The 10,418-nt window shown below is 55.1% G+C and overlaps 2 protein-coding genes across 2 annotated transcripts; both read left to right on the top strand.

Annotated features, from left to right (window-relative positions):
- The first annotated feature begins 729 nt into the window (after positions 1–729).
- On the top strand, positions 730–6,379 carry LOC136012991 (carboxypeptidase A1-like). The gene is made up of 12 exons (XM_065676203.1): positions 730–1,285; positions 1,710–1,899; positions 2,734–2,815; positions 3,434–3,568; positions 3,718–3,816; positions 4,293–4,394; positions 4,471–4,572; positions 4,665–4,775; positions 5,221–5,311; positions 5,451–5,650; positions 6,021–6,105; positions 6,192–6,379. Exons 2-12 carry the CDS (start codon positions 1,805–1,807, stop codon positions 6,377–6,379), a joined length of 1,290 nt encoding a protein of 429 aa, XP_065532275.1. The 5' UTR covers positions 730–1,285; positions 1,710–1,804.
- Positions 6,380–7,122: 743 nt separating this feature from the next.
- CPA1 (carboxypeptidase A1) lies at positions 7,123–10,027 on the top strand. The gene is made up of 11 exons (XM_065676329.1): positions 7,123–7,211; positions 7,398–7,479; positions 7,699–7,833; positions 7,914–8,015; positions 8,126–8,227; positions 8,310–8,411; positions 8,555–8,665; positions 8,842–8,932; positions 9,234–9,433; positions 9,625–9,709; positions 9,840–10,027. The coding sequence occupies exons 1-11, from the start codon at positions 7,147–7,149 to the stop codon at positions 10,025–10,027; spliced, it is 1,263 nt and encodes a 420-aa protein (XP_065532401.1). The 5' UTR covers positions 7,123–7,146.
- The last annotated feature ends 391 nt before the right edge of the window (positions 10,028–10,418 follow it).

The following is a 10,418-nucleotide window of genomic DNA, read 5'->3' as shown; positions in this document are numbered from 1 at the left end:
AAGAGAGGGATAGGCTGGACATGAGAAAATGCTTTTCCATTAGGAGGACAGTCCAGCAACGAGACACATTTACCTGGCACCACTGGCCAGGACCAGCTCACCAACATCAGAAGAAGCATGAGCAGCAGCTCAGGGAGGGGATCCTGCCCCTCTGCTGTGCTCTGGGGAGACCCCCCTGCAGTCCTGATCCAGCTCTGGGGCAGCAGCACACGAGGGACGTGGAGCTGCTGGAGCGAGTGCAGAGGAGGCCATGGAGATGCTGCGAGGGCTGGAGCAGCTCTGCTCTGGAGCCAGGCTGAGAGAGCTGGGCTGGGGCAGCCTGGAGAAGAGAAGGCTCCTGAAGGGGAGACCTGAGAGCAGCTCCAGTGCCTAAAGGGGCTGCAGGAAAGCTGGAGAGGGGCTTTGGACAAGGGCCTGTAGGGACAGGCCAAGGGGAATGGCTTGAACCTGCCCGAGGGGAGACTGAGATGAGCTCTTAGGCAGAAGCTCTTCCCTGTGAGGGTGCTGAGGCGCTGGCACAGGGTGCCCAGAGAAGCTGTGGCTGCCCCATCCCTGGCAGTGCTCAAGGCCAGGTTGGACACAGAGGCTTGGAGCAAGCTGCTCCAGTGGAAGGTGTCCGTGCCCGTGGCAGGGGTTGGAGCTGGATGAGCTTTAAGGTCTTTAAGGTCCCTTCCAACCCAAACCAGTCTGGGATTCTGTCACGGTTCTGCATTGTGAAGCCGCAGTGGACCCCCTGGCTGCGGCTCCATCCCTGCTGCACACACTGCTGTTGGTGCAATTGGAAAAAGAACCTGGTTTTATTGGGAAAAACAGTGGATGCTGCTACAAACCTGACTGAGGTGACGTCTGCCAGGCTGGGAACCCAGCCCAGGAACCCAGAGCATTCTTGACAAGCACAGACAGGTGCTCAGGGCACTGCAGATAAACAGACAACAAAGACCCTGCTATAACCTGCGGAACAAAGAGGCTGCTATAACCTGGGGTACAAAGAAACCTCTGTAAGGAACTGACCTCCTGAGGCAGCAGAAGTCAGCTGTGGGTGCCTAGGAGCTGCTGTCCTGCACCTACTCTTGTATCTAAACTAAAAGACATAAAATAACTCATTTTCTACCTAAAACCAACCCATTGTTTTCTCTCTCTTTGAGCATTACCTCCAGGTGATCATCCCTGTGTGACCCCTGGAGCCTCACTGGGGACGTCTGGCTTTGGGCTCTGTGACATCCATCACCTTTATGTGAGACTTCATCCATCATCAGCTGGCCCCACTCCTGGAGGATCGGCACCGGTAATAATTTGTATGGTAGATTTTGAGTTATAATATATGTCTATATATATGTGTGCATATAAGTAGTTAATTGTAAATATAAATTATGTTTATATGCTTTTCTGCTGGTATTTTGTAGTAATTTTTTAGTAACTTGCAGTAATCTTGTAGTAACTTGTAATATACACTCGCTTTCCTCACCATAACTGACTTAGCGATAGTGATCAGTAATAAAGGAATTAACTGGAACAAAGCACCACGTCCTTGTGTACCCCGGGGTTCTACGACCTCACTGTTGCCACCATCCCACACCCATGGGATGTCACACTTGGTGTGACAGCGACTCGCCCCAAGCTGGGTGCATGGGTACACATCCTCCCTGGCTGCCTGCACTGAGGAAGACATACATTATCAGATCCTCCCTGTTTTGGCTGTTCTCGTCCAGCTAAAGCAAACATCTGGGCTCCTGGAGCTGTTCCTAACCTGTTTGTTACTGCTGGCGCCGTGGGACAGATGCGGCCCTGCTGAGAAGGTCCATGAATGGCTGAGGCTCGTCTGTGTCTGGTCACCATGAAGATCCTCCTGGTCTTCGCCTCCCTCGTGGCAGCCGCCTGCAGCGAGCAGCTCTTTGTGGGGTGAGTCCTGCTGGAAGCAAGGGGTGGGGATACTATGGATGGGGATGGGGACGAGGGTGAGAGATACCCAGACCTATCTGTTCTCCTTTGGGATTAGACAGGAAGGATGACATTCCAAAGGGGTGAAATCCAGCAGGTTTTGCTGTATGGACACTGGCAACGATGTAGTTTAACCCATCCTGGTGGAGCCCAGCCAGGCTGGAGTGGAAGCTGTATTGGGAAATACCTAAACATATCGACAGCCCTTGATAAGCCAAGGGGAATGGCTTTAACCTGCCCGAGGGGAGACTGAGATGAGCTCTTAGGCAGAAGCTCTTCCCTGTGAGGGTGCTGAGGCGCTGGCACAGGGTGCCCAGAGAAGCTGTGGCTGCCCCATCCCTGGCAGTGCTCAAGGCCAGGTTGGACACAGGGGCTTGGAGCAAGCTGCTCCAGTGGAAGGGGTCCCTGCCCGTGGCAGGGGTTGGAACTGGAGGAGCTTTAAGGTCCCTTCCAACACAAACCAGTCTGGGATTCCATGATACTATGATATAGGCAGAATCTATTGATACCTCCTAGGGTATCTCCTAACATTTTGGGTGTTCTTATGATCAAAGGAAGGATGGAGACCACCTCAGGCTCTCCAGCACTTGCTTCTTTTCCCTATCTTGGCTGTTCCGAGCCTGCACTTTTCACATCCAACCTCCAACCACTGATGGACTTTCCAGCCCACTGAGCCAGTGCAGACCTTTCACAGCCTCCACCCAGACCACGATGGCACCACATCAGCACTGGAAGCTTAGCTCCTTTCCCCCTCCAGTGACTCCATCCTGTGCTGATGGTTCTGCCTCTCTGCAGGGACCAGGTCCTCCGCATCACCGCCAGCAATGAGGAGCAGATTGCCCTGCTCAGGGCGCTGGGGGAGCAGACAGAGCTGCAGGTGAGCTGTGGTGGGGCCCTGAGCATCCCCTGATGTGAAACAGAGACCCTGGTGATACCCAGGACCTCCTTATGACCTCACATCCAATTTTCCTTCCCATTGTATAGATATAAAGAATTCATAACTATATAAATATAATATTTAGCTTGGAGGACCTTGAGCTTGGCAGTTCTGTTTCACAGAATCATGGAATCAGCTGGTTTGGAAAAGACCTTTAAGCTCATCCAGTCCAACCATTCCCAACACTGCCAAGGCCACCCCTAACCATGTTTCACATGAAGCAGGGACACCCTGGCTACTGCAGCATTGTCATATCCAGGTTGAGAATCCTTGTCAGAAGTGTCATTGCACTGGTTTTGACTCGAATGAACTTTAAGACTGAGCTGGTCAGGGTGCTGGGACACCCAGTCTTGGTCATGCTTTGCCTAGAAAGCTTGGATCCAATGATCCTTAGTCCCTTCCAACCTGGGATTCTATAACTCTATGCTCCTGACCCATCCTGATACCCATCTGTGTCCCCAAAACTTGTCCAAAGACCTTTTTACCCCTTTCGATGCTGTGGAGCTCAGTGGATGAGCACCAGCACAGGATGAGGATGAGCTCTCTCCTCCACACCAGGTTGACTTCTGGCGTCACCCCGCCAGCCCTGGCCACCCGGCTGACCTGTGGGTGCCCTTCCCCAGCCTCCAGGCAGTCAAAACCCTCCTGGAGTCCAATGGCATTTCCTACAGCATCATGATCCAGGACCTGCAGGTGAGGGCTGCGGTGGGAGTGGGATGAGTTCCTGCAGTTCAATCCCAAGGGAAGGTCCAGAAAGTTGGAAACCAGGAGGAGATGGAAGAAGAACCCACCCCCTGCTCCCTGCAGCCTGTTACATGGCTTGTTTTTCTCTTCCTGAACAGAAACTAGTGGATGAGGAGAAGAAAGCCATGGCGAAGCCAAGGAAGACAAAGAGGAGCACCAGCATGTTCAATTTTGCCTCCTACCACACAATAGATGAGGTACTTTGCTCTGTAGAGCATTCACTTCACCTTGGCGGAGACATGCTCAGGCCATGCTTGCATCCATGCAGTGATGTTCACGGTGGTAGGTGCCCCCCAGCACATGAAACTCTCCTTGAACAGAGGTTTTAGTTGAGCCAGGAGGCTGGGAATCCCTCCATGAGCAGTGTGGGCTCTCCTGGCATCTCCCACCTTGCTGGAAGACTTCAACTTCATTTTGGGGTTCAAAGTCTGTGCTTGAAGGAAGTTCAGGTCAGAGCTAAGGCAGAAGCTCTTCCCTGTGAGGGTGTAGAGGCGCTGGCACAGGGTGCCCAGAGAAGCTGTGGCTGCCCCATCCCTGGCAGTGCTCAAGGCCAGGCTGGAGCAACCTCGTCTCCAGGGAAGCACCAGATATTCTCTGTATGTTCCATCTGGTGCTGGATACCCTAAAACCCAAAGGGAAAGCCTGGGTGAGCTTCAACAGCTCCTCCTTTCAGATCTACGACTGGATGGATACGCTGGTGGCTGATCATCCCGACCTCGTCAGCAAGCTCCAGATTGGGCAGAGCTACGAGAACAGATCCCTCTATGTGCTGAAGGTGGGTACAGGGGGAATCCTCTCCTTGCCCAGCCCTGGGGAGGACACAGGGATGAAATCCATCCCTTTCCATGCAGTTCAGCACCGGGGGATCCAACCGGTCGGCCGTCTGGATGGACACTGGCATCCACTCCCGGGAATGGATCACACAAGCCACTGGTGCCTGGACGGCCAACAAGGTACCCACATGCCCTGGGATATGGGACATCAGTCCTCACACCTCCCTGTGGTCACATCCCTTGTGGCAGCTCCTGCTCCTCTTCCCATGCAGATCGCTGAGGAGTACGGCCAGGACCCCTCTGTCACTGCTGTCCTGGACAGCATGGACATCTTCTTGGAGATCATCGCCAACCCAGATGGCTTTGCCTACACCCACAGCTCTGTGAGTGCAGGGACTTGTCCCACTGATTGTCTCCAGCAACCATGGTTGGCCATGGTTTTTGGGAGGGGAGGAATGTTTCTTCCATGTGGGATGGGGATGGGTGGTTTCCTCCCCTCCCTGAAGATCACAGAATCGACTGAGTTGGAAAAGCCCTTTAAGCTCATCCAGTCCAACCATTCCCAGCACTGCCAAGGCCACCACTGCCCCATGGCACTGAGGCCTTGTCCCCACGGTGTGTGAACACTTGCAGGGACGGTGCCTGCAGCCCTGCCCTGGGCAGCCTGTTCCAATGCCTGAGCACCCTCTGGGGCAGGAATTGTTCCTCAGCTCCATCTGAACCTGCCCTGGTGCAGCTTGAGGCTGTTTCCTCAGGCAGGAGGGTGGCATCTGTCCCCACAAGGAGGTGGGATTCACATCCCTGTGATGGTCTCACATCTGCTCCTAGAACCGCATGTGGCGCAAGACGAGGTCCATCAATGCTGGCTCCCACTGCATCGGTGTGGATCCCAACCGGAACTGGGACGCTGGGTTTGGAGGTGAGAGCTGGGGCCACCAGGTCCCCACACTGAGCATCACTTGTGCCTCAAAGCTCCCTGCTATAGGGGAGAAACCTGCGAGCTAAAACCCTTCCCCGGGGGAGCTTCTCTGCATGGTGCCTCCTCCACCATGCCCCAGGCTCTGGCTCCAGCAGTAACCCCTGCTCTGAGACCTACCGTGGTCCTTATGCCCACTCCGAGAGGGAAGTGAAAGCCATTGCAGACTTCATCCTCGGCCATGGGAACGTGAAGTTGGTCATCTCCATCCACAGCTACTCCCAGATGCTGCTTTACCCCTATGGCTACAAGACAGCGCCCGCACCCGACCACCAGGAGCTGGTGAGATGGTCCCAACATGTAGACATGGGGCTGTGAACACCAGCCTTGGTGGAAAAGTCCGGTTGGATCATTCCAGGACCCTGCTCCTCTCATTAGAGCCAACCTGAAGCCCATCACTTGGTTCTTGGAATCATAGAATCAACCAGGTTGGAAAAGACCTTTAAGATCATCAAGTCCAACCGTTGCCCAACACTGCCAAGGCCACCACTAAAAAAAGGGTGATAACAGGATGTACCTCCCATCCATCAAAAATTAGGGTATTCTGGGGAAAAGCAGGAGCAGAGGGGTTGGAAAACTGCTGGGATCTAGGCTCTGCTGCCCCAAGGTCTTGCTCCACCAGGTCTCACCACTTTGGGGCTCTCCCTTGCAGAATGAAGTGGCTAAAAAGGCAGTGAGTGACTTGGCTGCTGTGTATGGGACAAAGTACACCTATGGCCGCATCGTGAACACCATCTGTAAGTGTTCCTTCCCCATCCCACAACGCTGTGTCCACCAGTTATGTTCGGTGTTGGCATCACACCTCCCCTCCTTCTCCCCACAGACCTGGCCGATGGCACCACCATTGACTGGACGTACGACCACGGGGTGAAATACTCCTTCACGCTGGAGTTGAGGGACACGGGGTACTACGGCTTCCTCCTGCCCAGCACCCAGATCATCCCTACTGCTACCGAGACCTGGGCAGCACTGCTGAACATCATGGTCCACGTCCTGGAGCATCCGTACTGAACCCATGTCCCTCATCTCAATAAACAGACCTGGATTTAAGGCTGGCACCTTTATGTTTCCATGTTAGACCCCCAAAAAGGGGTGAGAAAGGACTCTCAGACCTGCAGATGGTTGTTTCCCTCCTCATGGCTTTGGCCATACATGTCCCATCCATTGGAGCCAACCGCCCTGAAGGACCTGGGAGGAGATGAGTGGTTTTGGGGCCACCAAACCCAAATTTGTGGGGTTTTGGGCAGCATTGCTCCATCATCCTTTCCTTAGGGTTGCAAGGAGGGACTTTGGGCACCCTAGGGCCTTAGGTGGGGCCAAAGTGCTTTGAGGCAGCTGGGATGCCTATCACTCACTCTGATCTCTGTCCTGTGCTTCAAAGCAATTCTGCTGCTGCCACCACCACAACCACGGTTCAGGCATCGAGGGCACCGAGTCCTCTGCACAAACCCCTGCATTTTGCACTTTCCCAACCCAAATTTACCCTTTTCCACCCCGATGCCATGTGCTGCAGCCGGTGGGGTGGGATTCTGGCACCTCGCCACCTCTCACCCTACCCATGGGTGACTCGGCCACTTTCTAGAACAGATCTGGCTGGCACTGGGAATGCTGGGGAGGAGGGAACAATGGTGCTGCAGTGCCCGACCTTGGCTGGGGCCAGCCAGAACCTTTCCTGGGAAAGGGGACAGGTGGTGGGGCCGGGCTGGGGCCACCATTCCCATGGGATTTAAGAGCCCTGTGGTGCTGCTGGGACACGGGACGGGCTCTTCAGGCTGACAATGAAGATCTGCGTGCTCCTGGCTGCCCTGGTGGCAGTGGCCGCCAGCACCGAGACGTTTACTGGGTAGGATGTGGGGGGAGAGGGGAGGCTGGGATGGGGATGGTGGCACCGGCTGGGGTAGAAGGAGCTGTTTCAGCTCCAAAAGGGCACAGATACCCCTGGGAAGAGGCTCAGAGCAAACCCCAGTGTGGTGGGATGGATGGGAGGGGGTCAGGCTGGACCCATGGCGGTGACCCCCTGATCCCACAGGCACCAAGTGCTGCGCATCATCCCCACCACCGAGGAGAAGCTGCAGAAGGTGCTTGAGCTGCAGGATGTGGAGGAGCTGCAGGTATGGGTGCAATGGTGGTGGTGGTGGGGGGTGTTCAGGGACACCCTTAAGACCCCCAAGTTCCTTGTTTTGCACCCCAAAACCACTCTGTAGAGCAGGGCTGGGGGTGCTGGATGTGGGATGACGGTGGCCAAATGGCAAAAAGCAAGACAGAAGCTGGTGCTTGTGGGGCAGTACAAGGTGGGATCTGACCCCCCATCTCTCTCTCTCCCCCTATAGCTGGACTTCTGGCTGCCACCTCGTAGCCCTGGGCACCCTGTGGACGTCCGTGTGCCCCTGCCCAGCCTCCACCCCCTCAAAGAGCACCTGGAGGACAACGACATCTCCTACTCCATCATGATCGAGGATGTGCAGGTCAGTGCTGGTGGAGGGGAGGTGGGGGAGATGTGGGTCTTGATGTGGGACAAGGTCTCATCCTGTCCCCTGTCCCCCAGGCACTGGTGGAACATGAGCAGATGGAGATGTTCCATCGCCCTCGCCAACTGGTGCTCTCCACTGACAGCTTCAATTTTGCAGCTTACCATACCCTGGATGAGGTGAGAAAGCACAAGATTTGGGGGTAAAAACCCCACCTCCTGGGGTGGCTCTTTGCTCCATGTGCAGCAGGGGGGGAGCTGGCTGTGACCCCCCAGTTGTTCTCCTGCAGATCTATGCCTTCATAGACCTGCTGGTGGCTGAGAACCCCAACCTGGTCAGCAAGCTCGAGATTGGCCGGTCAACGGAGGACCGTCCCCTCTACGTGCTCAGGGTGAGGGATGGGGGTCCATGGGGTGACCCAAGGGGGAAATGGGGCCAGGGACAAAGCCAACACCCCCTCTCTGCTCTTCCAGTTCAGCAGAGGGGGCACGAACCGCCCAGCCATCTGGATTGACACCGGCATCCACTCCCGGGAGTGGGTGACACAGGCCAGCGGGGTCTGGTTTGCCAAGAAGGTATAGACACCCCCAGGACATGGCTGAGGTCCCCAATGGGCCACAAGGTCCTGCAGCCAACTATGCGTGCCAGGGGGCTGACCCCCTAGAGAGGATGGTGCTGTGGGAGCAATGGGGACCATAAACCACCATCCACTCTCTAGATTGTCCAGGATCATGAGAACGATGAGGGTTTGGCCTCCGTCCTGAACGAGCTGGACATCTTCCTGGAGATCGTCACCAACCCCGATGGCTTCGTCTACACCCACACACAGGTACTGCCCTGGCCCCTACAACCATGCTGGATGGGGCTGCTGCCCATCAAAACCTCCTTGTTCACATTTCCATGGGATGGAAGGGGACCCCACCACAACCCATTATCCTCCCCGTTCCCTCAGTGCTGGTGGAGCTCCACCCCTGGCCCCCAGCTGAGAAGTCTCTGCCATTCCAGAACCGCATGTGGCGCAAGACCAGGTCCAAGAACGCGGGCTCCCTTTGTGTCGGTGTGGACCCCAACCGCAACTGGAACGCAGGGTTTGGAGGTCAGAGCCCTCCCATTTATTGGGTTCCTCCATCAAGGTGCAAGCTTTGAGGCCTTTTCTGGCTCAGAAAGATCCAGAGATGGCCCCTGGAGAAAAGATGGGATCTGGTTTCTCCGGCAAGTAAGGGTTTGGGCTGCACCAGGGTGGTGATGGGGATCACAATTGAAAGTCATCATAGAGTTATCTAGGAGGAGCCCCAGAATGTTCCTCACTGGCTGAGGGGTAGAAGCTTGGAAATGGAAAAGGCCCTTTGCCCAACTGCCACCAACTCACCCTGTGCTCACTGTCCTCTGCTCCACAGAGGCTGGGGCCAGCAGGAACCCCTGCTCAGAGACATACCACGGACCCTACCCCAACTCGGAGCCCGAGGTGAGGGCCATCGTGGACTTTGTGAACAACCACGGGAACATCAAGGCTTTCATCTCCATCCACAGCTACTCCCAGCTCCTGCTCTACCCCTACGGCTACACCAACACCCCAGCGCCTGACCACAAGGAACTGGTAGGGCTGATGTGGGGGGCTGAAGAGGGCTGGGATGATGCGAGGCTGCTCTTTTCCTCCTAGGAGGGGCTCACCTATTGAGCTTTGACATCCTTTTTGCCTGTGGCATGAGGAAAAGCCTCTCCTGCAGGTTGTATCCCACAGGCTTCCCCTTTCTTTGGCTCATCTTTCTCTCTTCTGTGTATTCCTAGCACGAGATATCCAAGAAGGCAGTTGCAGCTCTGTCTTCTCTGTATGGCACTAGCTATGAGTATGGCAGCATCTACACTACCATCTGTAAGTAACGGGGAGGGGGCAGCAGTGATTCTCCCATAATAAACCCAAATCATCACTCACACCTCAGCTTAGACAGAAGAGCCCATGAAATACCTGTCCAGCAGCATCCTTCTGTTGTTTCTCCACCCAGATCAAGCCAGTGGATCTACTGTTGACTGGACGTACAACCAGGGCATTAAATACTCCTTCACCTTCGAGCTGCGGGACACAGGGCGCTACGGATTCCTGCTCCCTGCCAGCCAGATCATCCCAACAGCCCAGGAGACGTGGCTGGCGCTGAAGGTCATCATGCAGTACACGCTGGATCATCCCTACTAACCAGGAGCAGGTCCTGAGTGGTGATGGAATGAGCTGGAGGGGGGAAAATGCAATAAATCAATGTAACGACAGATGAGAAATGCCTTTCCTTGGTTTCTTCTTTTCCCAAATCATGGTGAAAAGTCTTTCTGGAGACCAACTTGGTGCTAATCAGCCAACATGAGCAGTGGGCTGGCCCAAAAAGGCGATTAAATGGGCATAGAAATGTAGAATGGTTTGGGTTGGAAAGGACCTTAAGATCACCCAGTTCCAACCCCTACCATAAGCAGGGACCTCACACTAGGCCACGTCCCCAAGGCTCTGTCCAACCTGGCCTTAAAGCCTGGCATGGAAACAGTGGGGGTCAACAGAAAGGAAGGTGCCCTCTGCTTCTGGAAAGGGAAGATGTTCA

The sequence above is a fragment of the Lathamus discolor genome, chromosome 1, assembly GCF_037157495.1.
Source record: "Lathamus discolor isolate bLatDis1 chromosome 1, bLatDis1.hap1, whole genome shotgun sequence".
Lineage (NCBI taxonomy): Eukaryota > Metazoa > Chordata > Aves > Psittaciformes > Psittacidae > Lathamus > Lathamus discolor.
This window is presented reverse-complemented; position numbering and strand designations above follow the sequence as displayed.